General features: G+C 64.7%; 1 protein-coding gene across 1 annotated transcript; it reads left to right on the top strand.

The window, feature by feature from the left end:
- The first annotated feature begins 1,878 nt into the window (after positions 1-1,878).
- Positions 1,879-13,764, top strand: LOC117641055 (translation initiation factor IF-2-like). The gene is made up of 6 exons (XM_034378154.1): positions 1,879-2,113; positions 11,457-11,743; positions 11,831-12,122; positions 12,236-12,429; positions 12,544-12,904; positions 13,043-13,764. Exons 1-6 carry the CDS (start codon positions 2,014-2,016, stop codon positions 13,051-13,053), a joined length of 1,245 nt encoding a protein of 414 aa, XP_034234045.1. The 5' UTR covers positions 1,879-2,013; the 3' UTR covers positions 13,054-13,764.
- The last annotated feature ends 2,043 nt before the right edge of the window (positions 13,765-15,807 follow it).

A 15,807-nucleotide genomic window follows, 5' to 3' on the forward strand; every position in this document is an offset into this window, starting at 1 on the left:
ACTGCGCCAGTCCCAGACGTGTAAACACGTTTATATTCATTCAGCGTGATAAGGGGCGCAGGCGGCCACGCCGCGGCGCCGCGGCCGCGCCGCCGATTGCACTCCTTAATTGCATCCTCAATAATAACAACAGCCTGTTCGTTACCCAGCAACAATAACTAAAGTCTGTCTAATGGGCGTCGCATAGGCCAGGCCATGGCCAGGCCGGTATCAAAGGCCGTCCCGCCCAATCAGGGACACTCCTTTTATTATGAGAATTATTCGCATCGACGTTCCGCGGATGTAAAGAGGGATAATATTATCGCGTCCGAGTGATGAATAGCGCCGAGCGGCACCGGGGGTACCAACCGTACCAACCCAGCAGCGCGCGCACCACGGGGCTCCGACAGGGCTACCAACCGAGCACCATTCATCATCACCAGCGCCAGCCAGCGCTGTGACAAAGTGTAATTTTTCGCGCAGCCCGACCTAAAGACGTCGTAGGGTAATCCCTGGTCGTCCGCGCCACGCGGCTCCGGGCGGAAAGGGGAGATTACGCTGCGGAGGCGTGCGTGCTGCGTACGTGTCGTCTGCGCCACGCCGCGTTGCCCGTCTGCATTGTCTTGTCCGACACGCGGCCAGGCCGGGGCCGCGCCGCGCCGCGCCGGGGCTCCAGGATGGATGCGTTCGCGACCGGGTACAGGTGCATCGTCTGGAAGAATGCAGGCCGGCGGGCGGGCGAGTGAATAAACCACACAACCCGGCCGGTACTCGAACCCAGGGCGAGATGGGATGGAAAGAGAACGACCCGGCGGATATCTGGCTGCCTGGTAACGAGTGCCCCGGGGCCAGGCGGCCAGGCGGTGGCCAGGGCAGTGCGTATGATTCAACCCCCTTAATGGCGGCGATAAGCGCAAACGTTATTCCCTGCCAATAACGAAAAGTCACCACACCCCGCGGCGCGCTGCCGGGCTCCCTGCGAATACCGGCGGTGAGTAAGACCCGCTCGCGGGAGGTCCGCCCGCCGCACCGCCGCGCCGTGAGCATGATGCCGAGACTCGGCCGAGACGCCGTGACGTGGGCGTGCGTGCTTGCGTGCGTGTGTGAAAACGCCTGTAAGCCCATCGGCCGTTATCGCTTTGCATTTTTCCGGGTGCCGCGCGGCCTGGCCGTGGCGGCCGCGTCTATCGGTCGTCCGGCGGGACTTAGGCGGGACACTCCGTGGCGCCGCGCCACGCCGCGCCACGCCGCGCTTTCGGCGATACGCGCAATCGACGCGCCGCGGGGGTGAATATTTTGGTTGGGCGCGGAGTGACCCGGCGATACTCCGGTGACGTGTGCGGCGTACCGTTTTCCACCAAAAAACTTCTTTGTGATTTTTTTCGCTGTGCGCTGAATGAGGATGAGCCAAAGGGAATGTGCAGGGCGAAGGAGTTCGAAAAGAGGAGAGGGGGGGGGGGCGTCTGCCGAAGGACATTCGAGTCCTGCTCGGCGCGCCGTCCCGAACAGTACGCGAATCACTCGGGCGTCTTCGGGAAGGTGAAGGAACACGAAGACAGAGGAAAGGAAACAACGAAGTACAGTCGTAAGTCCGGGGGCCGGAGGCGGGGAAAGGGGGTGCGGGGCGGGGAGGCCGCCTTGCTCCGGTTGATGAGAACGAAAAAAGGGGAGGGGAGGGGTGCAGGCAGGAACCAGACGGGTCTGCGAGGGTCTTCGGGGGGCTCCGGGCGGAGGGGGCGGGCGGGGGGCGGCCCCGGAGTCTCCGGCGCGGCCGGCACCACGGCCGGCACCACGGCCAGCACGGCGCGCGGAGGGGCGGGCAGGGGCTGATGACCGCCAGGGTACGGCCGGGCCGGGGTAGTGGGGGCCCGGGCCGGCCCGCCGTTTCTGCACACTTAAAACCTTGGCGGTTGGCCGTGACATTGGCTAATCCCGTCCCTGAGTCCGCGCCGTCCGCTCCTCTCGTGCGCGCTCGTGTGTCCTTCGAGTCGAGGGGGTTGAGGTTCAAGAAGCAGCCGGAAGACCACCGCCAGCATGAGGACGACGTGGGTCGCGGCCGTCGTGGCCGCGCTAGTCATCGCCAGCGTGAGCGCCGAGAAGAAGGTCGTGAGGATATCCAAGAGGCCGTACCAGGGTGAGTACCGAGCGCCGTGCCGGGGTGGCCGTCGACGCCTACGTGGTCAAGTAGGACCTATCCGCCAATCGTGTGTTCGGGATCATGCTCTCCGCGACGAGCCCCCGCATCATGTCGCGTGAACTCTGGATTTCGCTCCGTCTGCAGCTCTGCGCTGTGAAGCAGCCGAGCCCCAGTCGCGCTGTCTAGCGATGTCTAGAGCTGCGAGGGCTGTGCGGGGCGGTTCCCTTGGCGGTTCCCTGGGCGGTCCCCCGCGGCGCCTGCACTGGCCGCTGCCCCGCGATCTTGATTCAATCCCCGGCGAATAATTATTCGCGCCGGACGGCTGTCGCCGGGGCCGATAGCGCTACATGCATTCGTCATTTGCACCGGAATGAGTTGATAACCTGCGACGCGCTCTCGTGTTTACTTTTCGCCCAGAGGAAAAACTGACAAGATTGATCGCGTTATTTATTATGCACCATTCCGCCGCGTCCATTTTTTTTCTCCGTCCGTCCGTCCGGGACGCGGGTCGTGCGAAATGCACCCGACGCCTCGTGCATCTGTATGCGGCTCTGCCTCGGCTCTGCCTTGGCTCTGCTGCACCGCCCGCCGATACGCCGTCCGCCCCGGGCTGGGCCGCACGTCCGAGCTTAATGCCATTTCGGCGTGTGTATTTACTTTCGGGAGAGATGCACGCGCTGGACGTGCGTGTGCTGCGTGCGGCCAAGCGGCGGTCCGCGCGCCGAGGGTGGCAATTGGAGATCTGGCGATAGATTGGCACGAGTGCGGATTGGCTCGCCTCGGCGTGTTTTCGCATTCCCTCGGTGACCCTCTCCGCGGCACGGCGTCCCCAGAGCCCAGTCCCCCGGGGTCCGTCCCCAGAGAGGTCCCCGGAGAGGTCCCCGCGCGGTGGTCAGCGAAGTCGACCGAGTTCAATGACTCTGCCGCGTATCTGGGTGGGGCGCGGTGGCCGGCAGCTTCCCTTGCCTTTCCGTGGAGCCTCGAGCCCCTTGGCCGCCGTGCCCCGACACGGTGCCCCGTGTCCGGGAGGCCGAATTTATTGTGTAAAGGCGCGGTGACCGGCCGAGCCCCGAGCCGGGTGGACACCCTCCATAATGATGAGAAATTGTTGCTGCGTCCGCGTCACTCGGCCGGCCCGTCAGCCCAGCGGGAAGGGTTCGCCAGGCGGAGGCTCGCGTCCCTGTCGGCAGAGCGTCTCGCACACGGTGGGCCAGTCCTTGGCCGGGCCTTGGCCGGGCCTTGGACACGCTGCCGCCGAGGGCGAGGCCGGGCGAGGCGAGGCCATTGGCGGCACCGGGCGTCGCTCTAATTTGGGCGTCACGACGCTCGATAAAACCTGTTGCGGCGATCGCGACCAGGCTTCGTCTGCCGGCTCAATTAGGATCGGGCCGCGCTGCTCGCGCTGCTCGCGGACGACAACCTCGACGACCTCGGCGCGGGGTTCGCATGCGACACGCCGCCCACGACACGCTAACGGAACGCGCCACGGCGCCAAAATATAAAAATCCAAACGCGGGCTGCTGCGGCAGCACGTCGTGTGCCCTGTCACTCAGCGGCAGGGACGGCCGGCCGGCCGGACCAACCGGCCCGAACAAGGCGCTGTGTCTTAACGGAACGCACCTCTCCAAATTCATGGCCTTTCTCAAGCGTGTCGGCGTTGCTAGTGAACGTCGAGCTGGTTTGGGCGAATGTGTGCGTGTGCGTGTGCCGGTCGTATCAGTTATGGGGCGGGTAAGGAATGACCACTGTTTTGCAGCCCGTCGAGATTAAGGCTCCCCACTCGGGCGGGACTCGTCGGAATTTCGCTGACAATGAGAAATAATATGCAGGCAGGTTGAACGGCCTCTGCAAGATGCCCGGACGTTCTCCGAGGCGGCAGCGCGCCACAACGGCGTTCTCTTTATTCCGTCGCCCTAACGGACCGTCGCATCGGGGGAGGAAGGGCGACACCTCTGCTTTGGTAACTCAATATTCCGGGCGTTTGTTTTACGCGCTCCCCGTCAAGTGCTCCTTTATCACTTTATTTTATTTTGACACCATCTATCAGCAGTAAAATTTCTTTATACGGTCGCCTTTATGGCGGCACACATCGGCGAGGTCTAGCGGCGGGCGCGATTCCCGGGTTGTCGCCCCGTCTCTGCAAACACAGGCGATCCGCTGCACCGGTCCCGTCCGGCCGCGTCGCGTCGTCGGCTTCGCGGTAGTGGCGTCCCCGTCTCCCCTCCCACGGACACCTTCCCTAAAACACCTCGCCGGCAGGGTTGTAAAAGCCAGACGTGCCCCCGCCAGGCCGCCAGGCCGCTCCTCCCCGCGGCCCTCGCGTTTGCTTTGCGCGACTGTATATCGGTCCACTTAGACACGCGTTAATCGGCGCGGCGCGCGCGGCAGGACGAAGCGGACGAAGCGCACTGAGTGCTCCAGATCGGTTTGGCAGAGTCCGCCATTGCCATTCCAACTTCCCGCCCACCAGCGGCAATAATACAGCGGGGAAGCGGGTCAGCCAGCCAGCCTCCCCACTCGCAGCACGTGCTCCACTTGGCCGAGGCCGCTGACCCCACCGCCTTTTGGCCATGCAGTGTGCAATTTGGCGGTGACGAAAAGCGGCGTCGTTTCGGCCGTTTCGGCGATGCAGGCCGATGACGAGGACGGCCGCGGGGCGTGATTAGAGCTTGGTCGCGCTGTCTCTCTCTCTCGCGTCCCCGCGGTGCCGCCCCACGAGTGCGAGAGAGACAGAGTGGCGCACACTGTTCGGAATCAGTCGGCAGGAGGTCGTCGGGAGGCTCATGGACGCCGTCGGGCCGAGGACCCGGGGCCGAAAGATGCCATAAACCGTCAACAAAAACAACAACAAAATTGGCGCGACAAGGCAGCAAAAAAAAATGGAAGAGGACAGCACTGCTTTCGCTGGGCCACACAAACCAGATATTTGGGTGCGTGTTTTTTCCGGTTCGTGCTCCACTTCCTGTAAATCGCGACACCTTTCTACGAATCCTGCCCCGCCTGGCCTCCGCGCGTGGCTCGCGGAGATTTCGCACGTTTGCACGTGTCTCGATCGAGACTGCTGGTCAGGTGCGGATAAAGCCTTTACAGCAATTTTCTGGGAACGGCACCTGCTCCCCGGGTTGTAACAACAAAGTGAGCAAAAAGGGGACCTGCGAAAATCGACAGGTCCCTTCGCTCGCAGTCATTTTTATTTCCCTTCTTTTTGCGAGTCCTTTCTCCGCGCTGGTCCAGTGCGCCGATTCCTTTGTTGCCCGGGTCCCCGTTTTGGTCGCACTGGCTGGAGCCAAATGTTCGTCGGCGGCGTGCCAAGTGAGGCGGGCGGGGCGGGGCGGGGTGGGGTGGGCGGCCCGTTTTCGCGGTCGAGGCCATGCAGCTGGGCCAGATTCGCGATGCATCCCTGCATAGCGGCCCGGCCCGCCCCCCAAAAACAACAACAAGTAACAAAAGCAAACATGCCCCGTGACGCACGCAGGCGGCCGCCGCGCCGCCCGGACCGCATTCTTGCAGCCCGTCTCGCTTTTTTTCGGCGGGGGCGAAGCGGGCGGAGCGCATTTCGGGCGTTTCGGCGCGACGGCTTCATCGCGGTGCTGCCGATCACCACGCCGGGCTACGAGGATGCGAGGGCGTGCTGCAGTGCTGGCTGTCGCCTCCGTGTAATCCTTGGGCCGACAGCCGCCGCCCTGGCCGCCGCCTTCCTCTCCACGCCGCTGCCGAGCGGTTCCGCGCAAGGCGTTCCGTCGCTCTGCCTCTCTCTCTGTAGGGCGTCCCCACGAGTGCGAGAGAGAGGAAGAGTGGCGAAACTGCGGCCAGTAATCGGCCCGCTCGCTGGAACGCGGTTTTAATTGGCGCCGCATCGGAGAGGGTCGTCCTGGACTCTAGTCCCGGTGAGTCGTCGATAGAATCGACGAGTGTCAGTCCGGAGCTTCTGGCGGGGCCGCCGCGGGGCAGCACGAGTAGTGTCTGATTCCCTACGACAGATTAGCGATTGAGATGGAACGGCGTGGAGGCAAACTACACGGCCGCGGCGCCTTGATGCGCGTGCTGGCTGCCGGCAGCCAAGCTGGCAGCCTGGCTGGCAGCCCTGGCGGGGCGGCTGGGTGCGGCAGGCACCAAGCAGGGTGAACGGCACGGGCCTTCCCTTGGTTCGCGTTCCCTACAACGCAGCACGCCGTACTCCAACACGACTTTTTCTCAAGGGGTTGTTCTCGGTTTCGGCGGCTGGGCAATCCTCTCCACTCCAACCCGACTCCTGGATCCTTCTGTAACTTTTCGGTTGCTTGCTGCTGCCAACAAATCAGACCTCAAAGCCCATTCCCGCTCGACTCGGCAGTGTGCTAGTTCGGCACCGTGGGCGGACCCACCATTGGCCCACCACGGCCCGCCCGGCCCGCTACGGCCAAACGACCGCCGCGTCGCCTGAGAATTATCATGAGGCGCCCTCTGGGCCAACGATCCCGAAGTCTCCTACGCGAAATATTAAAATATTCAATGATTCGTGTTTGAGTCATCGGTCACGTACCAGTTGGCCAACCGGGGGCGTGGTGCCGCCGCGCCTAGCCGGCCCGGCCGCCCCGCCGCAGGCTGCTCTCTATCTCTCTATTACACTGTCTGGATGTGTGCACTCCGCACCGCATCACCGCCGACTGGCGGGCTCGCTGTCAAGCGGACGCATTCTTACATTCTTGCGGTGCGCGAAGTCGCCGCCAGTGTGCGCCGCCAGAGCGCGCCGCTTGCCCCGTGACGTCTGCTAGACACGGTGTCCTCTTACTCGGCTTGTCAACACGACGCCGTGCCGCGCCGCGCCTCGCGTATTAACATCCACATTAGGCCGTGTCCAACATCTCATATGAGTCGCCTAGCCGACTGCCAACCGCGGCCCGCGCCCGGCGCGGCGGCACGGCGGCGGGCGCAGCCAAAAGTGAGGGACGACTCTGAAAGAATACGATTTGTACTCTTTTGCGTTGGTGCACGGACTGCGCGCGGCTCGCTGGGAAGGCGAAGCTGGTCGGCATGATGAATACGGTCCCTAGGCGGCCCTGGCCAAGGCCCTGGCCGGCCGGGACGCGGGGCGGGGCGGCGCGGGGCCCCTGGATGCACCGCGGTTTATTTTGTTTGAACGGACACGGCTCGGCTCCGCCTGCCTCTGCCGGGCTTCCCTCGACCTGCCTCGGCTTATGCTTTATCTGCCGCTCCTTTTGCGTGAGGGCCGAAGTGTGTTCGGCGCGCCGCGCTGCCCCGTCCACTCCGTCCACTCCGCGAGCACGCCCGCCAGTGCGTGTTCATTCCTCACTGTTCGATCGCGGGGAATGCCTGCCTGCCTGCCTGCCCGGCTGTCCGGCTGTGCGTAGTAAGGGTGTGGTGTCAATGCGCCATGATAGGCAAGGCCCCGGACTCGAACGGACGGGGGTACACAGAGACACGGGCAGGAAAAAGGCGAAAACGTATCTTGTGCGCCGTGTCTCAGCCTCGGCGGCTCGATTGTTTGGCCGCGAACACGTACTTCGTATACTTGGAGCAAGTTTCCGAGGATTTACCGCGACCGGCACGACTATTTGTCTGACGAGGCACTTGGAACACGTCCGGTCCCGCCGCCGCCGCCACCGCCGCGAACCGGCCTTCGTTTCGTTGCTTCGCGGACTTCTTTCAAGTCGCCGAGGCTCTGCGAAGCACTGCAAAGCTCGGGGCTCGCGGCCGAAAAGCAGTCTCCATGATCGATCGCACGGCTGGCGGTGCGTCGCGCCAAACTAGAAGCAGATCGCCAAAGCGGCCGATGAGTGGCTGACGCTGGCTGACGCTTGTCGTCGTTTGACGAATGGCGGCGTCTTCGTTCCGCGCACGCCCGTCGACGCGGTGGTCGTGGGGGCGGCCGGCTCCAGGATCGTCTCAGATTCCCCCTCACGATAATGAATTTCGGGCCGCTCCGGAGGCAGGCCAAGGCAGGCCTGGAGGCAGACAGCCGACGCAGCGGGGAGGGGCCGCGCCGGGCCGGGCAGCGCCGTGACCAGCATGGCGGCGCGGCCGGCCAGACCACACCCAGGCCGACCCCGCACCGCGCGCCGCCAAACTGATCTAAGTGAATGTAATGAGTTCCCCGCGAGATTCACGGCGTACTTGTTGTTGTTTCTGAGCATTTGGCACGCCGCGTTCCTGCTGCAGTCACTCGGGCAGTTCGTTCTGGCCGCGTCCCGACTGGATCCCGGTGCGAACGCCTGCGGCCGGCGGCGTAGGCCGTGCTGCACGACGGGGGTGTTCGGCGGGTCGGCCTGCCCGCCAGGCGCTCCAGCCGCCCGACGGGTAGGCAATGCCGCCACACTGCTGCGCTCGGCGGGTCGGCCTGCCCGCCAGGCGCTCCCCCCGCCTTGCCTGGCAGCCCCAGTTCCCCGCCGCCGCCAAGACCGCCGAGCGCGTGAACGGCATGTGATTGCGCGCGCCGTATCAAGATCCTGGCAGACGCGCGGCGCGCACGTAGCATGCAAACTTGTTCGCGTTCCTCGGCGTGATGGCTCGACGCGGCGCTCCATTGTTGCTGGCCGCCTGCCTTTCCGGCGGCGCGGCGGACGTGGACGACGGGGACGACGGCGACGTGGCTGCGGATGGGACCCGCACACTCTTTCCCTGAGATATGGGTTCATTACAGCGTGTGCCTGGCGTGCGGACGGTCCGGACGACCAGGACGCGGCCTGGACGCCGGCCAAGGCGGGACGGCACATAGTATTGTAGCGAAATAAATGCATTAGGTACACGCCAGTCATATCGGCCGGTTATTTATCGGCGACGTCGCGGACGCTCCCCTCCTCGCAGTGTGCCGGTGCAGCGCGGCGTATCCGCTGCGATCGACATGGCGGCTTCATTTCGGCGCCGCCGTCGCCTCTCCGAGTGCAGTGTGGCAGCGCGGCAGCGTGGCCGCGTGCGTCTGCGGCCGCGTGTCTCCGGCGTGTCCCTCTCCGGCGTGGTGGCGGCGGCGTGGGCAGGAGAAGAATTGCAGCCGCTTTTTTCCAGGAATGTCGCCTCTCGGGGCTCTCGGGCCTCTGGGACCGGTCGCGTGACGTCACGGGAAGGGGACGACGGCGACGGCAGCGCGGAGACACGGGACGCGCGGTGGGTGTGGCGGCGGAGGCGGCTCTCTCGGTTCCTCCGGCGTTCAAGTCTCCAGCGCGCTGCGTGCGGCTGCCTACCTCGCGGGCGCCGAATCGAGGCGTGGCCGTGCGGCGCTGCCGCCTGCTCAGGTAGCAGGTGTGATTTGTGGCCCCCGGCGGCCGGCCGTCGCCGTGGATGTGTTTCGGCCTCGCCGTCGTCGTCCTCCCCGATTGCGTCGCAGTGCCGGGCCCGGGGCGGCCGGGCCCGGGACGCACGCTGCACGCTGTCCTCCGCAACACTGCTAATGAAGACTATTGCGCCCACAGTGTAGCCGCAGTGTCGTCTGCATTAATTGCAGCATGCCGCCGTTAATGGCGCGCGGCTTCCTGGAAAGCGTTAAGTGGCCTACGCTCTGCAGAGCATGCTGGCTGGGCTGGGCTGGCTCGGCTGGGCTGGTCGGTCACGAGCTTAATTTGGCGTTTAATTTGCTTTCCAGAAGTAACGACGGCTTAACCGGCCAGCCGCTGTAGTTTCATTGTGGGCTCGGAATGCGCGGCCGGGCGACGACAGAGGCGCGAGCGCGAGGCGTTTGGAGGGAAATGTGTCAAGCCGAATTCCAGTGGCCCAGTGGACCAGTGGGCCGGGCAGCCAGCGACCGTCAGCCTCCAGTGTCGTGTGTCGTCTGGACTGGACGGCTGGACACGCCGTTCCGTTACATTTTGGCGAAATCGCGGCTGGCCGGCCCCGACCCCGCCCCGCCAGGCCCCGCCACGCCTCGCGCCTCTCCCTAGCGGCGTATACGTCGTCACAGGGGGGCCCAGTCGGTTGCCAAACCGTTACGGAAACTGTCCCTGCTTAATCCATCCAGAGATGGCCACAGAGTCAAGAAGCAACCTGTTTCTTTCCTTCGATCTTTTTTTTTGTGTCGTCTTTTTGCAAACGAGGCCTTTACGACGGCCCCCCGAGTCCGGGACGAGGCAGGCGAGCTCGAGAAGTGATGCCACTCTTCTCGCCTGTGCTGCAGTGACACACACACACACACTCACACTCACACACTGTCATGAGTTGTCGTCCGAGGCCCTTGATGACCAGCAGGGCACCTCACTCACGGGGAAAGTATCGAGTAGCAGCAGTGCAGCAGTGCAGCAGCCGTCCCCCTTGCGTCACTCCACCCGTCTGTTTTGCCTTCGTCTTCGAACCAAACGCACTTGCGCGGTTAACGCTCCATCCGCCGCAAACGTTACGCAAACCGATAAAAAATAAACAGGAGGCTTCTCTCCTACCCCCTGGCGTCGTGGACAAGCTGCTTAGGTCCACGTCCGGCTGTGCAGTTCGGTTCGCAAGCAGCAGGGCTCGGCCGGGCTCGGTGTGACTAGACAAATGGCGGCCGACGCCGTGCCCCGCGCCCCGCCACGCCGCCACTCCGCCACGCTCCCCACGAGCGGCGGGTATTATATGGAGTACGTGGAAGGGACGCTAAATTATCAGCGCTTCACGTGCCGGGAGGAATTTGTCGTGCGAATAACGTCCGCCCGAGCGGCCTGAACGCGGCGACCGTGCCCCGGTCGGCACACCGGCTCCGTTCGGCTGCTGCGCTGCTTCGACTCGGCAGTGACCACGCAGTGACGCCGACAGCCCTCATCTCGGCGCGCGCTCCGCAATTCTTTCATGCACTTCACGACCTTCTACACGTCTAGAAATTAGACGCGCACGTCGCCCGTGTAATAAAACCAAAAAAAGGGGGGAAAGGCACTCTAATAAACGTTGTATCAATCTTCGTATTAGACAGCGCAAAAAAAGAGGAGAGCAGGGAAGAAAGGAATGAAGAGCGAGGGCCGTCACTTTGTCCGCTCGCTGAGCGCGAGAAACAAAACGTGCTAATCCCCCAAAGCGGCGCCGCGAGCCGCCGAACGCCGCCATCGCCGGCCTCGGGCGGCTTTGCGGCCGTCCTGGCGGCGATGCACTTCTTGGAGCGCGCCGCGCCGCCACAATCGAGTGCCGGCCACGCCAGACACGCCCGCCCTCGCCGTCTGCAGCAGACCCATTCCGAGAGTCGTGTTCGACGCTCCGTCTCTCTCTCTCTCGCACTCATAGGGCGTCCCCTACGGGTGCGAGAGAGACGACGAGAGCGACTCTCCGCGTCGGTCTGCTCGTAATATGGCAGGTGGTGGCGTGGCGGTGCTGCAGGGCCGTCGCCGTGCTGCAGCTCCTCGCCTCAGCCTCAGCCTGCAGCCTGCTCATGCGTCCTATTGTGTTACAGGCGTGTCGGGTGACGACAGCCGCTCCAGCCGGCAGCAGTTCACGCTGCTGCAGCCTGTCTACCAGCACCAGCGCGGCGTGCACGCCAACAGCTTCCTGACCAGCAACGTGGTCAAGTCCGTGCCGACGGTGTGGATCCAGGTGCCCGCCGACCGCGTCTTCCCCACCACGTACCAGGGCTACCCCGGCCAGCCCAGCAACCCCGGCCCCATCATCATCCCCGTGGAGCCGGAGATCCCCTCGGAGGAGCAGAACAAGCCGCCGCCGCCGTCAGGTGGCTACCCTCAGGTACGAGCTGGAAAACCAAAACCATTCAATTTGAAGTAAACTTGTTGTTGACGCGGGAGTATTCACCACACGGTCTCTCTACCTCAGCGCCCCCCAACCAACATCCCCGACGGCCCGGAGCCCCCCCAGCAGCCGCAGCCTCTGCCCGAGCCCCTGCCGGTCCCCGAGAAGCCCGAGAACCCCCTGGCCAAGTACTGCAAGGCGGAGCGCGGCCAGTTCCCCAGCCCCAACGCCTGCAACAAGTTCATCAACTGCTGGGACGGCGACGCGGTGGAGCAGGAGTGCCCCGGCGAGCTGCTCTTCAACCCCGACGCCAAGCCACAGGCCTACTGCGACTTCCCCCAGAACGTCAACTGCGGCGACAGGCCCGGCCCCGCCCGTGAGTACCGGGACCGCCGAGTCCGCCAACGACTACATTCCGCTCGGTCATCGCCGTGGTCCGCCGCGGACCGCCGCTGACTGTGACTGATTGTGCTTCGCTCTCTTCGACAGCCACCCCCTACCCCAGCCCCCTGCCCCCCACGCTGCCCACAGAGCCCCCGACCGGCACCCCTACCCCCACCCCTGGCGAGCCTGAAGGATGCGTCGGCTCGTACAGGGACCCCAAGAAGTGCGGCACCTTCTACGTCTGCGCCAACGGCAAGCCCTACGAGTTCCAGTGTGCTGGCGGCCTTGACTACAACACTGTAAGCACTCATCCTTTGCGCAGCTTTATGGGAGTTTGATAGCCACCGTCAGACGCAGACCCAGACGGTCCTATTTACTGAAACTTTACAATGAAATGACTTTTTTCTCCACAGGAGCTCGGAGTGTGCGACTGGCCCGCAAACGTAGACTGCGGGTACGCCGTGTCCTCGTCGGCCACCCCGGCGCCACCCACTGAGGAGGGCACCGACGGCGGCGACGGCGGCGACGGTGGTGACGGCGGTGACGGTGGTGAAGGCGGCAACGGCGGCAACGGTGGTGACGGCGGCAACGGCGGTGACGGCGGCAACGGAGGCAACGGCGGCAACGGCGGCAACGGCGGCAGCAGTCCTGGTGGCTACCCTGTTCCCGCGCCCGCCCCCGCACCCGCCTACCCCGCTTACCCCAAGCCGCCCCGCCCCCCAGTCGGCTACCCCCAGAGATACTACTACGCCATCAACCAGCCCGGCCAGTACAGTAAGTAGTGCCGCCCGCCCAGCTCGGCCGCGTCGCCGCGTCGCTGCGTTGGCGGTCGAGCCAAAGAGATTCACTGCAAATGCGACCTGTCCCTGTCTGGCTCCGCCAATTACTCACACGACCACCTTGTGTTCGCAGTTCCCTATTGAGCGGCCGCTGCGAGGCTGCGACTGACTCGCCATCTATCGGCGCGCGGAGGCTCGGCCCTGCCTTTCCCCGCCCGGCAGGCCCAAGGGCAGGCCCGCAGCGCCCCCGCCGCTCCTAGATGGACCCTGCCTCCGCCTCGTCGCCGGCACAGCGGCCCGACGCCCTCCGCGCCTTGGGCGCCAAGCGGCACCACGCCGAACGGAGGGCGCGGCCGCCGCTCGGCCGGCCTGCGACGCGGACCCGAAGCAAACTCGATTTGCGTATTGATAAGCTGACAAGGTGCCATTAGATTTACATTTCCCGACTCCCCCGTGTCCGCTGCCCTGCGGTAGCGGTGCCGGAGACTCGCCGCCCTCCGGGAGAGCGTCAGCGAGCTCCCCGGGGGACGGCCTGCCCGAGTCCTGCCCGGCGGCTGCAGAGGACGGCGGCGGACATGGCGTCCGAGGAACTATAGGGAGAGAAGCGGACTGTGCCTGTGTGCGTGTGTGACTGTGACACTGTGCGTGCGTGTGAGCCTGTGTGCGTGTGAGTGCGTAGTTCGTGCTCTACTTAATTGTCTGTATTGTCCATGTGATGCTAACGTAATTTATTCTGGATTCTACTTTCTTTATACGCTAGAGTGAGTTTATGAGCCAAAAGAGAACTTCGTTTATGGAGGAGAATGCAATTGTAGTGAAGCGAGAGCTTTTGTGGAAATAAACTGTTTACTTTAAGTTTGTCTTTCGTTTGAACCCCGAGTCCTGTTGGTCCTGTCGGCCTCTCCACTCCACTGTCAGACGCGTCGCCCTGCGCCCAGGCCGTGCCGCTCCACCGGGACGTCCGTTGGGTTGCCTGCCGTCCGGGCGGAGCGCAAGGCGCACTGCCACGAACATGGCTGCCCTGGAGCGGCGATACCCCGCGGCTCCAGCGAGTCTGCTCTCCGCATAGAAAATAAAAGTGTATGAAACTCGTGCGTACGGAATCTGGTAAATTACGAGCTCTAGCCGACTCCCAGACTCCCAACTACCCACCGGGAAAGCCGCCTGCTTGACCACTCGAGCGGTCGGACGGAAATCTGCAGAGGCAAACCACGGGCACCTCCGTTCGGCAACAAAAGGAAACCCAGTCGCCTTCCTCTCCGCCCGAAGCGGAAACCACCCGGAGAGAGCGGAGAGAGAGACGGAAGGCGTTCCCGTGTGACCCCTCAGCATTATCGGGCGTTATAATGAGCGGGAAGGGGGAAAACTGAATCCACTGGCGCTGAAATGGCAGCCCCCATTGGTTCGGGAATCGAGTCTTTGCGCGATGCTAAGCGGAAAGCGGCGGCTAGGGGTTCCTTGGCGTTTCGAAACGTTTGGAAAGGCGTCGCTAATTGGAAGCCAGAAGTACTTGACTAGAATCCGACCGCTGCGTCCAAGCGGCTACGCCTTGGCTGCGCCTTGGCTCCGCCACCCCGACCCGTCGCCCCGTTGATGTTGATGCAAGCGCCGATCGGACAGGAACTGTGATGGATCTTGCGACACGCAGCGGAACCGTGTGCGCGTGCGAGTGTGTGAGTGCGTGCCCTCATAAATCAATCCAGCCACACCCCTGCAGTCCCTGCAGTCCGCGCAGTCCGTGCCCCTGCACGGCAGCGTGGCGCGCAGCGTGCAGACTAGGGGGCAGCCGGGCTGAGCCAGGCTGGGCTCGGCTAGAGCAGGAAGAATCAATCAGCCGGCCATGGCGGCCGCGCAGTGCAGTGCAGCGAAGGCCAGGCTGGGTCCGAACAGCGCTTTCGTCGCTCTGTCTCTCTCGCACTCTTAGGGCGGGCCGTAGGAGAGCGAGAGAGACAGGGCGACGAAGCCCGGTCGGCAGGCCGGCGCCGCGTTCGGCGGACAGGAGGGCGGTGGCCGCGAACCGCGGCGGGCTGGGCTGCCGGTCAGAGTCATTGACTCGCGCTGCGTGCTGCCGCTGCGTGTTGGCCGCGGCCCGCGTGGCGCGTACGCAAATCAGGTTGCTAGCTGCGCTGCGGCGCTGCCCTGGCCGGCAACCTTTAGCGCCGGCAGCGCGGCACGCGGTCGGGATGGCACATGGCTCGCCTGCTGCGCGCCGCTCGGCGCTGCTGCTGCTTGCGACACGGCCGGCCTGCCGATCTGCTTCGGGCGGAACAGCGGCTCCAGCAGCGTCCCGAAGCACCGCGTCGTCCGTCGCGCCCCGCCCGGCGGCCCTCGCCGGGTGCGGCCAGGACCAGGACCAGGACCAGGAGCCGGGCGGGCCGGGCCGGGGCGGGACGCGCTGCAGCCAGCCCAGCCATGGCCCAACCGACTGCACCGACTGCCGTTTCGACACCAGACTCCACATTATGCCCACCCGTGCCCGCCGTGCCCGCCGCCCTGCAGGCTGCTTCCGAACATCGCGGTCTCTCTCGCACCGCCGCGGAACGGCCCCGAGTGCGAGAGAGACGAAATGACGAAAGCACGGACGCAGCCCGGGGCCACCCTCGGCGCCACCCTCGGCTCGCAGGGCTGGGCCGAATGAATGGGAAGGTGAACGGGGCGACTGGCGGGTCGCGTCGCGGGTTTCGGTTTCGGGTCCGGTGTTTTGTCAATCAGCCACTAACTGCGACTCAAGGCCGCCTTTGCCTGCCTTTGGCGTGCCGACGTGCCGACACTGCGACCCGACCGGTCCGTCTGCCCGTCTGCCCGCCCAGGGCCCGCCGGCCGGCATGCCTGCTCCATTTCGTCAAGTCGAACGAGCCGAGCCCCAAACCGCGACGAGGCACCGGCACGCCGCGGCAC

This window comes from Thrips palmi, unplaced genomic scaffold (assembly GCF_012932325.1).
Source record: "Thrips palmi isolate BJ-2018 unplaced genomic scaffold, TpBJ-2018v1 HiC_scaffold_15, whole genome shotgun sequence".
Lineage (NCBI taxonomy): Eukaryota > Metazoa > Arthropoda > Insecta > Thysanoptera > Thripidae > Thrips > Thrips palmi.